The 21,334-nt window shown below is 46.4% G+C and overlaps 2 protein-coding genes across 3 annotated transcripts in view; both read left to right on the plus strand.

The window, feature by feature from the left end:
• Positions 1 to 4,130: 4,130 nt before the first annotated feature.
• LOC121606427 (neuronal calcium sensor 1) lies at positions 4,131 to 19,143 on the plus strand. 2 transcript variants are annotated; one of them, XM_041936740.1, is made up of 10 exons: positions 4,131 to 4,205; positions 4,774 to 4,877; positions 5,828 to 5,970; positions 8,876 to 8,900; positions 13,601 to 13,739; positions 16,093 to 16,171; positions 16,590 to 16,678; positions 16,755 to 16,832; positions 17,402 to 17,509; positions 17,993 to 19,143. In XM_041936740.1, exons 3-9 carry the CDS (start codon positions 5,907 to 5,909, stop codon positions 17,498 to 17,500), a joined length of 573 nt encoding a protein of 190 aa, XP_041792674.1. In that variant the 5' UTR covers positions 4,131 to 4,205; positions 4,774 to 4,877; positions 5,828 to 5,906; the 3' UTR covers positions 17,501 to 17,509; positions 17,993 to 19,143. The 2 variants fall into 2 exon arrangements, with proteins under 2 accessions (XP_041792674.1, XP_041792675.1); XM_041936741.1 differs by lacking the exons at positions 4,131 to 4,205; positions 4,774 to 4,877 and adding an exon at positions 5,525 to 5,710.
• Positions 19,144 to 20,740: 1,597 nt separating this feature from the next.
• hmcn2 (hemicentin 2) overlaps positions 20,741 to 21,334 on the plus strand; it is a 44,118-nt gene continuing 43,524 nt past the window's right edge. Inside the window, exon 1 of the mRNA XM_041936335.1 lies at positions 20,741 to 20,999. Within this exon, the coding sequence (XP_041792269.1) occupies positions 20,741 to 20,999 (259 nt within the window). The remainder of the gene's footprint in view (positions 21,000 to 21,334) is intronic.

Below are 21,334 nucleotides of genomic sequence, written 5' to 3' on the forward strand. Positions count from 1 at the left end.
GTGTGTGTGTTCTATGACTAATTTGTGTGATTTTCTTGCCTTTCGTCACTGATTACGATCCATTAAGACATTTTGATTATGTGGGAGAATCAGCGATGGCAGCTGCATGGATCACACCCATATTTATCTGTAGGCCTCCCACAGCTGCAGCCACTGCTGAGTGTATCCTCATTATCACGAGTAATGGTGCGTGTTGTTGCCTGTTGCAGCCATTAGAGGGCAGACGTGATCCAGTGGATGGACTGAGAGAAGCTGGGTGGAAACACAGGAACTCACTCCTCCATGAGAGTGCAACAGAATAACATCCCTCATGTCTGTGACACTTCTCTGCTGCCAAATTGCTTATTTAGAAGGAATAAGATTCACAGTGGAAACAATAAAACAGCAGCATGAAAGCGAGAATCGACAAGCTTTTTCCTCTGCGGTTTTTGGCTGTAATTGTTTTCCTTTGCTACTTAAACTGGGCCAGATGGACGACTTTTCTCTCTACATTCAGCTCATAGCTGTGATTGTTTTAATATTTTAGGGCTAGAGAAGTCATTTCAAATATGTCATCATGCCTTTGATAGTAAACGGAGTAAAACTGGGCCCTACAGATCGTGTCCTGCTTCTAACACACTGCTGTTTGCTCTGTTGACTCAATTTCAGCTCTTAATATGCAACATTTTCCTCCTGCTATAAGAAATCAGAACGCATTCTTTAAGATTTACTCTCCGACCTCCGTCTCCTCTCTCCTCTCCGCTCCGCTCCATCCCCTTCCTTCCTGTGGGGGCAGAGTTTATCTCTGTAAAACAAGGATTCAAGGCCCATCTGCCGTTAGTCTGCCAGATATCTGCCCGTTGTCGGTCTGAATTAACAGCTGGGTGTCACAGGCATTACACCAGCTCCACTAAAACCTCAGTGCCCTGCCGGGTTCACCAAGCACAACAGACTGCGATAAGTGTTGTTGGATCCTCAAACCCTGTTCAACGGAGGGTGGGGATTGTATATTTATGATCCTAAATTATATATATCGAGCCATATGGGATACTCACGTGGCAACAACAGATGATGCCTCAGGAAAATGTTGTTTGGTTGCAGTTTGTGAAGAAGGAGGAAGTTAGTCATAGAAAACCGGTGATGTCTTTCACTCTGGTAGATAGATACTGTCACAATTTCAGTCATTTTATTGGCAAAATCTAGAATTAATGTCCTCCGAAACTTTCCACACGTTACTCGTTACGACCTTTTGCACAGACACTCGGTTAAGTAGCCTCTGTGCTGTGATGACCAGCCTCTCAGTGTTTCCTCCTGAGGTGCATTTAGTGGCTCTGGCTTGTACATAAAAGGGTTCTCATTTGTGTGCTGCTCTTTGTCGTCCCCTCCATCTGCCACACTGCTGTAAAAGATTCATGTGTGCAACAACTAGAGCTGTTCACCTCTTTATGGCGACCCATAACCTGAACTCTGCACGTTTGTTTGAAAGAAAATGATAAGGATGTTACTGTCAGCAGCTGGCGTGGACAGTCTTGCTTTCCAAGCACAGAGTGAGCTTTTGAGCTTTTTTTTTTTTTATCTTCCATGTTATCAGCTGTTACTGTAACCTGCAGGTCTTGGTTAAATCTAGCATATCTTTCATGTCTGAGTCAATAAAGCTGCATCTCTGTTAGGTATGTGACTATTTATAAAAGTGCCAGAGTGATGGATCAGATGTTGAATCAAAGTTACAGCCATATGTAAAAAATATCACCAGCAAATGGCCTCATAACATCCGCTTTTCAAGTATATGGATGTTTCTCTCCACCATCTTTGTTTATGTATGAGCGACTCTGTCTTCAAGTTGGAATATAATAAAACACACAAATTTCCCCCCTTCTGATGGAGTTCACTTTCTCCTGTTTTTGCTGCTAATTAAGACAAATATTGTGTTGATGGTAGATTGCCAGCTCTGAGATGATGACTTTCCAGCATGTCGATCGACACTGACGAGGCTAAAACTCAGCGGCAGATATTTTCCAGGCGCTGGTGTTCTCCCAGTAGTCGGCAGCTGCTTTGGCATATGTCAGCATATCATGGTGATGCAAAGACCCTGCAGGGGCATTTAATGGTGCCCCTGCATGTGCTGATGATGATTTAATGATCATGGTGTGTGGCGTCTGATAAATGGACAAAGAAATTACACTAACTCGTTTTCAGGGGAGGTGCTGTTGTAATGATAGGAGAGAAAAAGGAGAATTTTCTAACGTAAATGACTATTAGAGAGTCTCTCGTAGCAAACACTTAATTTGCTGGATGAGACTAATGCAGTCCGAATGAATGGAAAACTGGTAAACTGTGTTCTGCTTGCAGAGTGAGTGATGTGAGTTTGGGTCAGTTTAGCCTCTGTCTCTGGCTGCAGCCCACACAAGTTGAGTTGAAGCTAAATTGTGTTTCCAAAAAGAGCCTTTAATTCAACCTGCGCTCCGGTTTATGGCATAAAAAGATGCAAAATCTTCCATTAATTTACCCCATTTTGCCATGGCCTCTTTTCCAGTGCTCAGCCTTGTTCCCTCTGCTCCTATGAGACCACTGTAACTGCAGTTGACTGCAATAAGGGACTGCAGGGAAGGGCACAGAATACTAAGTTGGCCAAGCCAGCCTACATTTAGACCCAACCCTCTCATGAATGGGCAGACAGCTCCTGGCTGTAGAATGATGGTGCAGCAGTTGTTAATGGACAAATGCTAGAACTGAACATCTGTTAGCATGCAGCGGATGGGACCAGAATTTTAACAGGCTGCACGTGAGGCGGTCTGTCTGCAAAGTTTGGACGAGGGCGCAAAGAGTAAGATAATGTGATAAATTGAGGCTCGTGGGAAGAGCGTCTCGTCCTTGCATTCTTCACGTGGCCTAATAAGAAATCAATACATGCGAAGCCTGCAGAACATTAATCTTTCACTTTAAATCAATCTGAATTTCTTTCCTTCTCTTTTAGCAGATATGGTGAAATCATTTTCACGTGGTTCCACGGCTCCTTAGCTCGGCCTTGTGCTCTCCAAAATCAGTAATGATAGTCGGCTATGTTTGGACAAACTTAACCTGAGTTTTCCTGGTGTGCTCTCTCAGTTTCACATCCCACTCTCCAGCTTTTCTAGTCTAGGACTTGAATTTTTAGTGGCTACAGAAACGAGTATTTCAGCAAAAACATTGAACTTGCTTGACATCTCCTCCAAAGCAGTTTATTTCTAAAGCAGAGCAATGAAAAACTGCTGTTTGATGCCTGAGAAAATTACCCTGATGATGTCATCAGGGTTTAAGATTAAACATTTTTAACAGAAAGTCTGTGTTAAAACCTTGTGGGAGGAGTTTGAAAACCTGAACATTTCCCAGACAGCATGTGACAAAATTCAGTTGCATTATGGGAATTAGTGTTCTGGCAGTGTTTTTGGAGCTTGACCCTCAGTAATCTGGACCCAAATGGACCCTAATTTAAAACCATGATCACAAACATGCTTCAACATGTGACTGTCTTCTTCCTTCTCTGTGCTTTGTCCTCTTTAGTTTGAACTTTGAATGTAACTCAACATCATTGTGAACAAGAGCTCACCTCAGTGTCTCTTTGAGTTTAAATAAAGGTTTGAAAAACCTAAAGGTTAAAACACAGCTCAGTTTCTTTTTTTACTCTCTTATCTGTTGTGAGTAGTCCAGTTTAATGAAGATAGTCCCTTTAAAAGCTGCTTCCAGACCATAAACATAGCACAAGTGTTCAATCAGACTTAATTCTAATCTTTTTAATCATTAGATGGCATAAGATGGTAATTAATCAATTACTTAGCATATTGATTAGCCAATAAAAAGGTCATAAGGTAATAAAGAACAAACAGATATTTGTGAGCCAGCTGAAGGACTCTGGCTGTCATCAGTGTCTCAGTAAAAATGCGCAGACAAGCGTCGTGAAAGTGTCTTTAAACTGTCCTGAAGATGAAAATGTGGGTCAGAAAGTGACTTCAGGAGGACTAACCCTCCACTGCACGGACCACACGTGTGCAGCGCACAAAGGCTCAGTGTCAGCAGCGGCACCGCGACGTCAGCGCGTCTGGCACCCCGCTCCGGTGGTCGGGGCCAGCGGCGACGTCACTCGTGACGGCGGCGGCACGGACGGCCATCCGCGCAGCAGCGACTCGCTCCGGAGGAACACGGCGGCGGACTCCGCGCTTTTTGGGACGGCCACTTTGTCCGCAGCTCAGGTAAAACCCGAAGCCGCTGCACGCGGAGGCGCTTTTAGTGACGTCAAGGTGAGTTTCCGGGGGTTTGGGCAGCGGCGCGGGCACCGAGCGCCGCGCGGACAATGAGCGTTAACGTTAGCGAGCCTCGCGCGCCGGAGCTGTTGTCCTGTGGCCATAAAGTGAGTGTTGCTATGGTGCTGCCAGGCAACGTCCCACCTGCTGCTGCCGCCGCTGTCTGCGTTTACTCCTCTCAGCCCAAACAAACGTGAACTAACGCAAACGCGGCGCTCCCGCGTGCGCGCGCTCAGCCGCTCGTCCAGGTGTGTTAGTTGTACCGCTTTTCGTGACTCTTGAATCGATCGTTTGCGAGTCTTGCAGTTCGGAACTGCGCTCTCATTACCCTGAGCCGTGCCTGGCGGCTGAATCCTGCAGCTTTGGCGCACAGTAGAAAGGTCGTTGTCCGTTTTCAGTGTTTTTCCAGTCCAGTGCTCTTGTGTCTGGCTTCAGGTGACAACACAGGCCACCAAAAACACAGCAAATGCTTCCCTAATTCCCTCTGTAACTGCTGTCTGTCTGTTTATTCTCATAGTGTTTAAGAAATACCCAAGAACACAAGATGGTGATCACCAGCGTGGCATCCCTCAGGAGGACATCACCGGCCGTGGACGCGGACGGCAGATGTTTGCAGTGAAGGTGCATACTCTACTTTCCTATTCGGCAGCCCAGGTAGTCGCTGTGGTCTGGCGTCAGCGCGTGCCGACGCCAGACCCCTGATACAAAGAAATTCCATTATCCCTCATCTCCTGTCTGCCGTGACAGAGAGGAGGAAATCACCACAACATGCTGTCGTGAGGACAGGAAGGAGGGAGAATTATGAGTCAGAACGGAGAAGAAAAGAAACTGTCACTCCTCAAATCCGCCTATAAGCTCGCAAGACAGCTCACACACTTATTTTAAGAGCAAGACCAGATCTCCTTTCAGCTGGCATCCAGAGCTGTGCAGAGACCTCGCTCCTTTTCTTTTTGTTTTCCATGAATTATTACTGAAACCTTTTACTTGTTCTTAAACTATTATGTCTGTCCTGTGTAAATTCCAGGGGTGAGAGTCAGCGCCGTGAGTGCAGAGTGCGGCGGGCTGCATCCAAGGCGAGCTCTGCTCATTGTGTTTTAGTTTACACACCTCCTTATCTCAGCTGTCAAGAGGAAGGATTCGTCTCTACAGTAACTTACCCGGAGCAATAGAGATAGTGGTGGGAAAGGAGGGGTGGGAGGAGTGAGGAGAATGACTGTGAGGGAGTGAGCATGCTTAACCCAGCCACTGAGTGACTCTTGTATCCAAGGACGAAGGTAGCAACGCATCCAAACGCCACTCTGCGCCCACAGACTGCTGTGAAGAAATGAGGCGGTCACACAGGCACTCAGCAGCGCTCGTATAGACGGCCCTTTCCTCGCGGGGCCCCCGGGGTTTGACTCGCCTGTCTGGAGAGCCGGGGCTGATGAGTGAACCGCACGCAGCCACAGACTCATGTAGCTTGAATGGGAGTTGCTTTTTTCCCCCTCCAAACCAAAACAAAAGTGTGTTTCTCTGATTTCTCCGGTGTCGTCGCAGCTCAACTGGCCCACGTTTGTGTATGTTTTTGGCAGAGGGGCAGACCGGAGAGGAGGTAGTACCCGCTGCGGCGTGCCAAGGTGGATTTGGAGGTGTGGAGGCGAGCTGAAGACCATGGGCAAATCAAACAGCAAGCTCAAGCCAGAGGTGGTGGAGGAGCTGACGAGGAAGACCTACTGTGAGTACCGCCGGGACACAAACTGCTCAGCTAGCTTATGTGAGGATAAAGACGCCTTGTGCTCAAAGTTAAAAGACAAAGTCTGAAAGAAATTTTGTCGCTGCAGTTTTCAAATCATGTCGTTCCACACAGGCTGTACAGTAGATGCAGCCCTGCCTGCTGGGACGTATCGGGATTCTACACCACTTTCTCATTATCGGCAGAGCAGAGCGACAACTGAATGTCAGCTGGGACGAAGCCCCCCGTTTGATTTAAATTTACATTTAAATGTTGTGTAGCAAATTGCGATTGGTTAAGGTCTGGCAAAAGTTGTAATCAGCGTCTTTAAATCACGCTGAAGGGATGTATGAATATGGATGCGGAGCCATCAGAGAGGAGGATGTGGTTTTCTGTGCAGACTGTGGAGCCTCTTTGTGTTTTATACGTACACAGAGACAGAATCTAAACACTTGAAAGCATTAACACTACGCAGACTGACCGGACGGACCGGAGTGAGTCTGCAACATGGCACGTACATGGATTCATGTTGTTTCTGTCGACCTATCGGGACAAACTGACACCTCTCTCTTTTCTCACCTTGATAACACCGACTCCTGTGCTGACGGCCTCCTGCCGAGCAAAAAGAAGATTTTCTCCTCCTCAGTTTTCAGTCAAATTCAGAGATCAGAGCATTTCTAATTACCACGGCGACGTCTGCTCCGAAGGCTCTATATTAATCGTTTGTGCCTTATTTCTGGAGCACGGCGTTATCGTCATTATTATTATTATTATTTGAGCAGCAGCGTGTGCAGGTGTGGGTGGGAGTTGACATCCATTGACTGCTTAATGACAGTGTTATTTGTGTGGTGGCTCTCTCCACAGCAGAACCGCGGAAGGCTGTTGTGGCAGGAAATTGCTGTGGAGGAAGATTGGGCTTCGTGCTGGGCTGGGCTGCTTGCTGCTGTCCTCTCTCTCCCTCCCTCTCTCTCTCTCTCTCCTACCCTTTCGCCCTGTCTCTCTCGCTTTATCCCCTAATTGCCCTCTTTGAGCAGGGAATGGAATAGTGTAATTAGGATCTTATCTGGTTAGCATCGCTGAGAGGGGCACCGAGCCTCCTCTCCCAGCGAGATCACGCTCCCTCGCTCTTCTGCTCTCTGTTTCCTCCGTCCTGTTGCCTCCGTCTCCTCCTCTCCCATGCGAAGCTTTGTCTGCCATTTTAGCCACCGCTTTGCTTTGGTTCTTGACAGATTGGGGACTTCTTCTTCTTTCTTTGTGCAGAAGTTGGGTGTTTTGTCTCTGCAGAGCGTCCTCTGTGTTGACAGGAAGCCAACAAGGCCAGGCCAGAAACACGGCCTGTTTAAGAATATCCTCTTCTGCTTTGTTGTAGCCGAGGAAATTATCACGAAGGTATATTTTAAATAAAGCATTTCCCAGCCAGAGACAACATGAAGCTGTGCGAAGGCCAGCCGGTGATTTCCTGTTCTCAGGCTCACCTGTTCTTTAAGAGAGCTTAATTCGACCCAGGAACTCGTCTCCAAACGACTCTCAAGGCGTCGCACGGAAGGACCAGCAGTCCTGCAGGATGTGGGCTGAGCCCGTGGTTGTCAAAGCCATGAGGGGGCTCGCAGTGACAGAGTGCAAGCTGGATGTGTTCTAGCAGACCCTGGAGGGCCGACCGGCTGAGCGGGCCCTGCACCCTCCTGCACTGTGCTGATTGCATTATTGCCTCTGACTGAGTTATGTAATACATTTTTTTTTTTTTATGAAGTGGTAGCCGTGGTAAATTGCCTCAATTTTTGACTACATTGACTTTTGAGGCCAATTTAATGGTAGCTTGGCTTGGCTGACAGTCGTGAGATTGACCCTGACATTTATTGCCCAGGAACGGGTCACATGATGGGCTTCTTGGTGAAATGCTGAGCAGAACAAATCGAGGCAGAGATATATGCAGGTCCTCTCATAGCCGATAGCCTCGGTATGATTCCGCTCGCGTGCTGCAGCAGCCGCTTTACGAATACGTGAGCGCATCTCATGGTAAAGTGTTCATAAAGAATCATTTTCACCCTTCACATGAATATAATAATAAAATCCACCAGCCTCCTGCAGTGTGATGTCTTATTTGTGGCTGCTGGATGTTTTGGCGTGAAACTCGCCGTTTCCCGTGTTTCCTGGTTGCATATGTTTGCAGTAACCATGACTCTGAGAGGCTCAAGGTTAAACATTGCAGTAGAAGGAATTATCGATTAACTAACTAGCGGTTCGTTGTATTTATAAGGCTCTCGCTTTGCCCGGGGCTCGGCAGAACTGTCGGCAGCCATCCTCAGACTCACGGCGGCGCGAGTTCAGAAAGTCTCTCTCGAAGGACCACCTGGTTAAACTAATGCTATTGATTTCCAGCCCCTGTTTTCATTAGTAACCCCAGTGGCCCGGAGGCCGAAAATTGCTTTGGTTACTTGAGAGAAAGTAAAGAGACATTGGAAAGCCATGAGGGATTGGCTGATTAGATACTGGCAGATAATAGTGTTTGTGTGGGCATCATCACACTTCCTGCCTCCTGAGCTGCTCTTTCTTAAATCTGTGGCTGACCTTCATTCCCTCAGCCCTGTTTGTCTTTTAGCGGCTCTCTGGGGTTTACGCCCACTTGCTCTCTACTATACTGGCCAGCAGAAATTATTATTTATTTATTATTTCATCTCCTCTGATAGTCTGCTAGAATCAATAGGCTACGCTGCACTCATCCAGACGTGGCTTTTCTCCAGTACTCGCGCGCTTTTGAGTATTTTTGGTGTGTTTGAAAGGATTGGGCCAGGATGATTAACACTGCCACTACTCATGTCCTCTGTGGTGTCTAACAGCAAGCTACTTTTTTTTCCAGGACAGCCGAAGTTTTCCTCGAAGCTAATGTCACTCTTTATTTCTCTTACAGTTACGGAGAAAGAGGTGCAGCAGTGGTAAGTGTGTGCATTCATTTTCCACTTTCCTTTCCTCGTGTGAGGCCAGTCGTATGTTCGTGTGTTTGTGTCTTTGCTGGACAAGCTCGCAGGAATCAGGTCTTATCAAACCCACTTTGATATAGTTTGTCCAGGATTTGGTCTCGTGGGTGCGCGGTTGGTGGTTACTGTTGGTTTGATAGCTGATTTGAAGCCGTCTCCGTCACTCTGCCCTGAAGACAGATGAGTTCTGAAAATAGAATGACTTTGAAGCCTGACTGAGACTGAGTGACTTTGAGGGCTGATAACACTGATACAAATATTTCCATGATGCATTCCTCAACAACCTTTTTGCTCTAATTGCCAGAGGGGTGTCTGATAACAGCAGAATGGCGGGGGCGTAAGGTTGTCTCACTTTCAGGCACTTCCTCCACGAGGTTGCTGATTCGTTATCCTTCCTGTCAGATTTTGTACCTATTGGTCAGTGTGACCTGCAGCAGCCTCTGATCATCACGCAGAGGGTCCCACACACACACACACACACCTGAGGCCAGGAGCCGTCACAGAGCTGTGCTGCGGCTGGTCGTTACCTGTAAGGTGTGAATTTCTGAATGTTTTTCTGAAGGCGAAACTCGACAGTCGCCGGCACAAAGATAAGAGACAATGCATCTTTATTTACAGAGATGATTCAAGCATGAGCGCAGTCATCGCTTTTGTCTGCTGCACGCGGCTTTCTGTTCTATTGTTTCTTTGAAAATGAAGCACAAAGAATCGTGCATATCGGAGGAGGGGGCGCCGTAATAAAGCGATCACTCTTCCATGTTCACACTTCAGTTCTCCTGCGCTGGTTTTGCATTTCACGACCTAATTTTGCATGCATGAAAAGAGCTCTGCCTCAAGAGCCAGTCGCTGCTCATGTCCCCTGTTGGGGGGGTTTACGGGGGGGGAAGGAGTCAGGGCACATTCACAGCCACGCAGCAGCAGCGGCAGCATTAGATATCACCGGGCGCTGGCTTGTCCTGAGCTTCAGAGCTGGCCTGTCTCTGGGGCTGCCTGAGTGCACCGGGGCGGAATACCCCCCCACGCCTTAAACCTCCACCCCCCGCGGCTGTGCAGCCCGCTAGCTCATCATCACTCTCGCTGTCTTTCACAGGAAAGTTTGCATGAGTCCTCACTTGAAGATCAGCAGCAATCAACACGGCTGAGTGTGAGGGATGAGAGGGAGTTTCACCGGGGGAAATGCCAGATGGCGTGTAATTAGAGCACAGGCACACACACAGAAGAATTAGCAGGGTTAGATAAATGCCTGTGTTGTGCATTAAATTTGTTCCCCTTTCTAATTCTCCTCTAAGGGAACATCATTAGTATGCTCGAGGCTCACCTGAAATCAATAACAGAATGCCATGGCGCAGTGATGTTCCTGCCAGCCAGGCAGGAGCAAGAGAAACATCCTGCACAAGTCTTTAGCAAACCGCCGTGGTAGATGCCAAGAAGTAGGAACCAGTGCCAGTGATAAATACTTTATCTTCATGCCGGCTCCCCAGTGTGGTCTGATGCACAATGTCACGTCTGCTAAGTCCCTGCAAGCACACTGCGTAGTTGCAGTACTGCACTACTACAAGTACAGCCTGGCTGTTTGTGTGTGTGTGTGTGTGTCTTAGCACCAGTGTCACCAAGTCAGTGTCTTGTACATGATGTGTTCTTGGCAAATGAAGGTGATTATGACATTGCATAGCCGACATTGGACAAACATGTTTGAGCTGGTGTCTTTGTACCGTATCAATGTGCTCTGCAGGAGCTTATCTAACTCCACTGGTCTAATGTTAAATGTTCCAGCCTTACGTTTATATTAATGCAGAATAAAATTAGCACGACTGTCGACCTGCTGAAGAGGGAAAATGACATTTCAGTTCCAGGACGTCTTTTATAAATCAAAACTTTAAGTGCAAAACTAACGGCTGATTATCTGAGTTTTGATAAGAATCCCTTAAATTTGAGATGTTGTGGCGGCATTTCACAGCTGAAAAATAAACTTCAAAACAAAAAATCAACAGTTAATTTCATAGTAAATTAATTTTCTATTATAAAAAAAACTAAAAACAACAACGTAATTCAACAGAAACACATGAAAGTCCAGATTTAAGTGAATTCTATGAATATATAGCATTTGAAACTGTTCTGCTGTCGGTGTGAAGAACGCTGACAGCGTTTTCCGGAGGCGAGTCTGATGAATGTCCTCAGGTGATGTCACTTGAGTCAGCGTCGGTTTGAAAATGAAACCAACCTGTCGGTGTGGAGTCGCAGAGCTTAGCAAACCTCTGTCGCTGCTCCTCAGGCCAGCAGCTGATGGCTACGTTAGCCCCTACTAGCATAACACACCTGGATTGTGAAGCTGAATTGTGGGTAATGTAGGCGCCAGGTTTTGACGAGGAAGAAGAAAGAAAAAGACGACATCTCTGGTTCTTCTGCATCACTTCTGATTCGTGTCCATTGTGAGTCTGACAGCGTTACAGACGTGTGAAATGTTCAGCTGCAATAAGTTCTGGTGCTTTTTGTACGATGAAAGCTGGTGACAGAAGAAACTTCTTCAGGCGTCTCGATCTATTAACGAGGTCCTCCAGTGATTTAGAATTTCACGTCCATGAAGTTGAGTGACTCATAAGAAACAGACTTTGGAAAGTTCCTTCAGAGCCACAGGAGACCTGCTTTCACGAGGAGAACTAGACCGCAGACCTGTTTGGACCTCACGGGGGTCTTAATCAGGGCACCTGGACCACATTATTCACCTGGTCCGTCATTAATTCATTCCTGTGTTTTAATTCCTCCCGCTGTCAGTGCGATGCAGGAACCATTTTTTATTTCAACAAGTTGAGTCCAATCAAAAACACATTTCTGTCCTGTGCTGGTCGTTACCAGCGAACACGTGCTCGTCTGCGCGTCAGATTTATCAGCACTGGAGTACAGATTCAGTTTTATTTTGTCAGTGATAAACTAACACTGGCTGATATTTGACCCATCTGAAATGATTGAATAAGAGCAACACAGCCACTTCCTGTAAAGCTCCCAGTTAATGTCACCACTGTTAGTCTTCTTCAGTCTGCAGAGCAGGACCGACACTCGCCTCAGTCTCTTTCACTTCCTGGTCAACAAACATGGAAACCCGCCAGGCAGGTGCAGCTCTGCAGGAAAATTAGCCTACTAGCATTTTTTACCAGATTTAATTTAACGCTGTGCTTCATGATACCTACAGTCCTGTCATACCAGCACAGAATTTATACCGAGGAGAGGCCAGCCAATAAGAATCCACGATCAGAATCAGAATCGACTTTATTGGCCAAGCATGTGTGCACATACAAGCAGTTTGACTCTGGTTTAAACACTGCACTCAGTGTAGTTGCATAGAAAAAAAGACACACAGCTCAAACAAAAATCAAAGTCATGCTAAAACATAAAAATAATATAGTAAAATAAAAAAATACATATAGTCTAAAAGTAAATATGACTGCTTGTTATCCTGGCAAGTGGAAGTACAGGTACTTCAGAAATACACTTGTTTTTGCAGTAAACAGTCCCTACTGTATATGCTCTGTACTAAAACATGCATACTGTATATACAGTGCATATGTGTTCCAGCCTATGATACTCCACAGTCACACATTAAAAATGAAAGAGTTCAGGTGAAATGGGTCGACTTAGGATTGTGATATGCATTGTGTGTTGTGCACTTTGAATACCAATTAGGCTGCATTCCACATTCTGCGTGATGGTGAGCTTGGCTTTCATTTCCCTGCGCCGATGTGAGAATTACATGCTTCCGCTCTCTTCTCGCCTCTCTTCTCGACGAACTTTTTTCCAGCTGCTCCTCAAAGCGTCTCTTTCGTCTCTTTGACTGTACGGAGCCGCTTCATTATCTCCAAGGCAGATTAAAAGTAAAGGGTTTAAGAGTGAGGAGCCTGAGTGGAAAAGATCTGTGTTGGCCTCGGTTCTTCATCAGAACGCTGCCTCTCTCTCCCTCTCTGTCTCTCTCTCTCTGGCCGTAATTACAGCCCAGCCTTATTTTCGAGCAGCCTTAACTGAATCACAGACCAGCATGCACTGCTCCCTTGTGTGAACTTGCGTCATTTTTGCTGTTGATCAAGAGCAAAAGCTTTTTGCGGTGCTTTTTATAACTGGACTGTTATTATTTCCTCCTTCTCCTACTTTTCATCTAGCGTTTATTTTTGTAAAGGCTGACGCTCCCTTCCACCCTCCCTGAGCTGTTACAGTCACAGCGTGTTCCTTTATGAAGCCATACAAAAAAACCCGCCTACCTTTGAGTGACTGCGCTTGAAATTGCTTATGAGATGCTTCTATATTTAGGCTAATAGAGATATTAAGTCGCTCTCCAGATATGTCATTTCCAGGGGCGAGGGGAGGCTCTCAGACTTATCTATCAGCCACGCGTATTATCAAAAGAGGACTAGAGAGTAATTCGATTAGAGTTAACCACTCTGGGCTTGCTATTAGATTAAGGCGATCTTCTTATCTGTGAATGAGACAAATAGCTTTGCACTTTACCTTTTTGATCCAGCGCCTGCTGTCAAGCTGAAGCAGCAGCGCCCGCTGTAGACGTCAGGTGACTTCAGGCCGTCGTCACCGTCGTCCACTCTGGTGCTGATTACGTGTTTTCATTTGAAGCTGAATGATTGTGAAATAACCTCTATGTGCGCTTTGCTCTGCAGGTACAAAGGCTTCATTAAAGATTGTCCGAGTGGGCAGCTGGACGCGGTGGGCTTTCAGAAGATATACAAGCAGTTCTTCCCTTTCGGAGATCCCACCAAGTTTGCCTCCTTTGTCTTCAACGTGTTTGATGAGAACAAGGTTTGTGATCAGCTTTCTCGTCCTGTTATGAGGCAGCAAAGACTGTTCAGCTGCCTTCGTTGCTCCAACGTGACAAAGAAATAGTTTGACAGTGGCTGTTTGTGGGGGGGTTGGGGGTTGCTGCTGGATGAGGAGCACGATGTTAAAAGCGACAGAGAAAATCTAAAGTTCCTCCTTTCAGACGCAGGCTGCACAGGATACAAGAGCAGCATAGAGAAATGTTTTAACTTTACTGTGTATCAGGTTTGTATAAGGAAAAAGGTTCGTTATTGAAATATACATATATGTATATATATACATATATATATACATACATGTATATAGCTGTTAGCTCAATAAAATCATAATAATAATAATAAACTTTATTTGTATTGCACCTTTCATACAGGAATTGCAGCTCAAAGTGCTTTACAGCAAAGAAATCACCTGCACCAAGAGCTTCACATAGAAAAGACAGAATGGACATAAAAACAGATAAGAAATGAAGGTAAACTGAGATGGGGAATAAAATCCACCTGGCGAGACAATGCATAAACCCACAGAATAAAATGATAAAGTATATGTAGGATGAGAATAAAGATGAGGCTAAAGCTTTAAATCACAGCATAAAGAACAGGTAAAAACCGATTACATAGGATGGTTAAAATCAAGTCATATACAACATTTTAAAAGAAGCGCAGCAGTGCAGCAGCGTGAGGCAAAGCACCACAGATTCAGACCTGAATCCAGAAGTCAGAGCGAGTTAGTTAAAGGTTAAAGTGAAGAGATCAGTCTTTGGCTTTCTTTTGAAAATGCTCAGCAAGCTGTCCCTGATATCTGCAGCTAGTTTGTTCCAGAGCTTTGAGGCGTAACGGACAAAGGCTGCAGCCCTGATTTTCTCTCGACTGTTGCTGGAAACCTCCAACAAATCAGCAGCAGATGACGGCAAATAATAAACAAGGGAGTAGTAATGTAGCTTCTCCTGTAGACAAACAGATTCCTGCTGTATTTTGCACGTTTTGAAAGTGAAAAGCCTGCGTGCACCTTCTGAAATCATTCTCTGTCAGTCATATTATGATATTTCAGCAGCACAGACGATTCTGTCTCTCAGTGAAGATGAGTCACAGCATCAGTAGTAACACATAATCCTGACTCGTGGTTTTGTGCCAGAAATCAGTTTTTTAACAGCGGATCCAGGATTTCTTTCTAAAGGTGTACATCGTTGATTTTGTTGTGAATGAGGGGCGCCTCCTCCAAGGACTTCAGGATGCGGCGATAAAGCAAGTTTTAACAGGGCCAAATTGTTCCAAGCTACATTTGTCTGAAGTAATCCACCTCAATGCAGCTGTGCGAGATTCTTCAGATGGTGTTCAGGGAGACAGAGTGTAGGTGACGGCTGCTGGGATGTCGGTGAGCCCCTGCAGGGTTATTGACTTCAGTTAAGAGGCTTTGTGTGAGGAGGATCAGACGAGCCCTCCATCTGATGTCTATCTATGACCTTCATTAGCGTCGGGCACCCCATAGTTAGAGAATGCATTGATCTTAACAGTTTTTATGACTTATGTAATCAGCAGTGCATGACTTCAGCACTGCCTGGCTGGTCAGATGTCTGGTAGAGATAAAGCTAGCTGAACCCGAGGCCATGATGAGCCGTGGCCGGCCGGGTGCAGGTAGCCAGCTGTTGTGACGCAGTCCTTCGGTGTCTAAACTCCTGAAGGCTCCACTACCAGGAAGTCCATTTTCTCTGCATTCACTTTGAATGCGAATGGAATATTTCATGCAGCGCCTCAGTTTGATTTGAGTTACGTCTCCCGCGGTCGCTTGAGGCTGGAGGTCATCACTTGATGAGCTGGTCTGAATTAGCTGCATTTCGTTTCATATTTGATCATCACCCGCGTTAGCAGACGTTCCTCGCTGCTGCACAGTGCCGCCTCGCAGAGGAACGCCGAAGGCCACGAGTTTGGAAAATTTGAGCGTCTGTGGTAAAATTCAGTGCACGGGATTCACACTAACACAGCTGAGAGGAAATACGCGGCAGACGGGGATAGTTTCTACCTCGTCGGACAGAATTATCTGCTTCGCCCATTCATGATGTGGATCTTCACCCCAAATACACACCGGCTGTTTGCGTGCTGTAACTTTGAGACCGTGAGCCAGTAGCATCCATCTTGCTAATGACCAGAGGTGACATATTTCTGCCTCAGGAGAGAGCCAGGTGCAGGGCAAAAATAGCAGCCGACTTGGAGCGAGCGTCTGGCCCCGTTTTCAGCAGAATACAGCAAGGACATGATGAAAGAACAGCGAGGAGCTCGTGGAAGTACAGCATCATCTTGTCTCAGGGCCTTCTCCTCTCTCTCTCTCCCTTTTGTCACAGGATGGACGCATCGAGTTCTCCGAGTTCATCCAGGCCTTGTCTGTGACTTCTCGGGGGACTCTGGATGAGAAGTTGAGATGTAAGAAGCTGCGGCCTCCTCCCCTGTTTTTTTTTTACATTTAAATGACAGGATTCGGGATTGACTGCCATGCATTGCATATGAAAGAGGGCCGGTTACTTCCTAGAGAGCAGCAAACAGCAGATTATTAGCAAGACACAGCCAGCTTCTACAACCTCGGGGTCACGACCCAATACGTTGACAACCTTTTGTAATAGAACACCCTAGAAACCGTGTGATCAGTATTTATATCCAGAATTACTGCTGTCGCCTGTTGAACTGCCTGTCTGAGCTCAGTTTTCACCACCTCCAAAGACACGAACACTGTGTGCTCTGTAATGCATGAAAATATAGAGTTCATATAATCTGTTGTTTTGCATTTTGAACAGCAGCTCTCTGGCGTCTCCCTTCCTCACGTTTCACCATCTTCTCTGCACAGGGGCTTTTAAATTATACGACCTTGATAATGACGGCTACATCACTCGAGATGAGATGCTGAACATTGTGGACGCCATTTATCAGATGGTGGTAAGTTCTACCAAACATTAGACGGGTACATGTGAATAACTTGAGGGGTACAGAACGTAATGATTTGATTTCTTAGGGGAACACTGTGGAGCTGCCGGAAGAAGAAAACACGCCAGAGAAGCGAGTGGATCGGATTTTTGCAATGATGGACAAGGTCAGTATTTTGTTATTTTGTTACTGCGATGATGAGAGCAAAGTTAATGCACTAGTTGCTGCATTTGATGTCACGTCGTGCAGTTTAACATCAATGTAATGATCATTAGTTTACCGTTAGGAGGGCTGATCTGCCTTTGTTGCCACCCTGGGGGCTTTGACATGGACGCTGTTAAGTTTAGAGCTGTTAGCCGCAGCCATCACAGCGTCACTAACACCGCCTGCAGTCTATAAACATCCTATATAGTCTCCTCCACCGCTAGCCCTCGGTGCTAATGCCAACTCCCTCGGCCCCAAGAATCCACTCAGCTTTAGTGAAAGCTGAGACGCAGCCTGCATGGGCGTGTTCCTCGTCCCGCCGCTGCCAAGATCAGCCCGGACCAGCCGTGCAGCACAGCAGCACTTAGTGATTTGTATTGGCAGAGAGTGGCTACAATCCAAGTGCACTGAACCACAGATCAGCCCAACAGGAGTAGTTTAGCATAAGAGCCTCTTTTGCCCCCTGCTGGAAACTTTGTGTTAGAGCATGAAAGGGCTTCAGGTTCGTCTTGTCTCGTGTTCTTCTTCCAGAATGCTGACGGGAAGCTGACTCTGCAGGAGTTTCAGGAGGGTTCAAAGGCAGACCCCTCTATTGTTCAGGCGCTGTCTCTCTATGATGGACTTGTGTAGGAATGTAAGGTGAGTGGGGTATTAATGAGCTACTACCTGCGTACTTCTCTGCTTGGGTGATTTTCAACTCCCGCTCCTGCTTCAGCTCCAAGATCATACTGAGCGATTCCTATTTCATCAGAGCAAAGAATAAAAGGAGAGAGATTCAGTCTGTGGGCTGAAAACCAAAGTGAAGAAGCCACTTTCTGCTCTCACTTTGTTCTTATGAATTATTCAGTATGGCCCACTTGTTTGCTGGCAATCAAATAGTCTTGCAGTGCTGAGTGAAGAGCGAGACAGCCCTCCCCTCTCACTGCCTAACGTAATGCACCGGCCGCTGCCAATTGTTGCTGACATCCTGCTCAGTGTTTCGTCAACTGTGAAGTGAGCTTGTGAAGACATATTTTAGTGAGGCAGCGGCTCTGTTTAGCGATGGTCTTGCATGCTCTGAGCACAGCCAGGTTTCGTGACGCCGCTCGGTGTCGTCTATTCACCGGTGATCATTCTTCTCAGATGGATCCCGCTCAGCATCCTCCCGAGTGTTACACGCCAACCCAGCACCATCACACCTGTAACGGGAGGAAGCCACATTTAACCCGCTCACCCAGAAGTGGACTGCAAACCTTCGTCACACGGCTGTACGGCATCTGTGTCAAGTAGCTGTTCGTCTACATTTCCAGTAAGGATCGTGAACAAGTATATCCTCTGATGTGACGGAGAATTCAGACACGTCAAACCCTCAGTCATTTATCCGTGCTTCTGCAGCTGTGTGGCACCGCGTACACACTTCAGTGTTGTGGACTGTGTACGAGCATCCCTGCAGTGTTGTGATTCCCCCCACGGACTGTCCAAGGAACTGAACTCCCTCTGAGATGTTAGTGTGCGTCTTGTTCACGTACCGTGAAGCAGAGGAAGCGCGAGAGCCGCCCAGAGGAACTGCGCTGCTGCTTCATCACCACGCGGAGAATCTGGAAAAATGTGTTATATGGTGATAACATGAACACTAACTTCAAGTTACAGAGCAGTAGAGTGTATATTGTACAATGTAAATATACTGTTAATTTATTTTCTGCTTTGCTGCGTTTTATGGGAATTTTACTCATAAGTATGGAATGAAGTTTTATTTTTTATCAAAGGTGTTGAAATGTATTGCACTGTATTTTTCATTAGTATTGTGGGATTGATCTAGTTTCTCGCACTCTGAAGTTTCCTTTTCCTGAGAGAACGGTTTTTATTTGAAGGAGAGTGTTGGAGGAGCGGAGAGTTTTCTATGGATTACTTTACTACGTTTGCAGTCTGTGCATCCCTTTGTGTTTTCACTTCCCCAGTAGCACGAGCGTTTAGTGTCTGCAGTGTTGCACAGCCACATCCTGAACGACGTGCACCGAGCAACACGGCGCATTCTCACAGCTTGCATCTGAATTGAGGCTCATTATGTGTTTTGAGGGCATCATACTCCACCCTCAGCGCACACAAAGCCCCGGTCATTGAGAGGCACAAACAGACATCAATGCTGGTTGTAAAGCTTTTGCGAGCTCTGTGGTTGCAGTCGTCTGCTTCGTATTTGTCCTGTGCAAGGCCAGAGCATGTGATGATGCCTTTCTCTCATTCTTGGACTGTTTCAGTTACAGCATTAAGATGTTTTTTTTTCAGCTTCACTGACGTTATGCCTTATGCAAATGATAGTTTACTAAATGATAAATGTCATTTACCTGTTGATTAACGGTATAAGAGCACAGAATAAAATGCATTTAAGTGGCTAACTTTGGCTAACTCCATCTATGTATCATTAGTCTTTGTGTTTAAATGAATAGAAAAGATGTGTTTGGTTTTCTTTTATATGAGGGTTCTTTAAGGAGCTGTTTAATGCACGATGCACTGTTGGTCAAATGTGTGTTTGCAAAATGTAAAAACTTCAGATCCTGAATGAATCCCATCTCAAGCCAATAGTCCAGTAGACTCACACTCAAATGCATTGTTTTCAGAATATAAAGTACGAGTCCAGCATTGCTCTGAGCTGCTTCACTAACAGTGACTCGTGTCACGTTGAGCTCGTGTCATGCTTTGAAACACAGAATCTCGCATGCCAGCCCCCTCTGCAGTGTGAGCCTGGCTGTGTGGTTGTATAATGAACAACGAGCTGCATAAAGGTGTGAAGTCTTGGCGTTGATGGGCGTGGTAATGAGGTGGCTCTGTGGTTTTTGTGTAAAAGCTGCTCACTGGGCCTGCGCTCTGTTTTCTTCTCATCAAGGACACATGCAACTGATATCAAAGGGGGGGTCAGGAGGGTCCAGAGCTTTGACCTGGTCCATCTTTGATTCCTCTTGTATTTTATAGAGTTTCCAAATGTAGCATCTGTAACTAAAGCAAAAGAGAAATCTACCAGCTCAGAAATATTCTCGGTTTCTTCCTCGTCTTTGGAAGAGGACTCTCAATTATTTACATTCATACTGTTTGATCAGGCCTGGCTTCCTCTCGAGCTCTGATCTCTTTAGACAGGATATGTCACAGCTGCACATCGAGTCGCTTCAGAATGATATTTAATAATCAATAACAGATTTCTGTCCAGATCAGCAACAAAGCAGAAAGGGACAGTGACATTTCTGTGTGGCACGTCAAGCTATTCCCCCCCATTCATATGCCAAGGGGATATTTCTCAGGGTGGGCTATGTGTAAAATTAGATTGGTGTCAGCTGAATATAAACGATGGCTATTTATAAAAACGAGGCTGTTGCTGAGACAATGTTCTCTGCACGTCCAGAATACAGACTCCAGACTCCGCTGCTAATGTGCGTAAAGCTGCTAAAAACCGCGTCTCCAGGGGCCCGCAGCGATTACAGAGAAAATCGTGTTGAAGGGGGGGAATGTTGGATAGGGTTAAAACCTGGAAGTCACAGTGGGGTCGAGGCGCGTGCACACACACACACACACATAGATCAGGTTGGGTCTCGGGAACCTTTTAATACCCATCTCCGCCCCCGTTTGAAGCGTCAGAGCACCAGCTCTCCAGGGGCTCTCCAGCGCAGAGCCAGTCCACACGCTCCTCCAAACTTTACGCACGGATGTTCTCCCGTGGAAGCTTTTACTCTGGATTTTGATGAGTTTCAGCCGAGCCGTATTGTTCCAAATACCTTTTTTTCTACCGACTGGAAGCCGCCCCCGTACTTAACTGCTTTGAAATCTAAACTTTTTAAAACTTTCTTTTACTTTTCTTTATGTGATTCGCCTCATTCCGGCAGACAGATGCAGTAAACCTAAAAAATGACCCGCGTCTCGTTTAAGTGCCTCGTCCTGGCGCTCTGTCTCAGCGCGCACAGGCTCTTGGCAGCCCCCCGGGCTGAGGAGGATGATGGATCCGGTGACAGCGCCTCGACCCTGGCCTTTGTGTTCGATGTTACCGGCTCCATGTACGACGATCTGAAACAGGTGATAGAGGGCGCCTCACGGATCCTGGAGAAGACCCTCAACAGGAGGACCCGACCCATTAAAAACTTTGTCCTGGTCCCCTTCCATGACCCAGGTACGGTCACACACTGTTCTTTAAATGAGCTGCTACACAATAGGTCCACTTTTTGTGAGTGTGGTAGTCTTGTCGGATGGTTTTGCCAGATCCAGGCAGCACAGTAACTTTCTGCATTATGACAGACTTTGAGCATCGTTTCGGGTTTCCTCCCCTGCAGCTGTCACTTAAGCTCAGTTCGTTCAGTTTCTCTTGAAAAGCTCACAGAAGCAGCAAAGCGCAGCCCATGTTTGAACCTGTAGCACAGGTCGGGATTCAGCAGAAGGCAGTATGTTAGCGTTTAGAGTGAGGGCTCTGTGGGACAGGTAAGCCTCTACAGCCCCCCCTGCATCTGT

The sequence above is a fragment of the Chelmon rostratus genome, chromosome 5, assembly GCF_017976325.1.
Source record: "Chelmon rostratus isolate fCheRos1 chromosome 5, fCheRos1.pri, whole genome shotgun sequence".
In the NCBI taxonomy this organism is placed as follows: domain Eukaryota; kingdom Metazoa; phylum Chordata; class Actinopteri; order Chaetodontiformes; family Chaetodontidae; genus Chelmon; species Chelmon rostratus.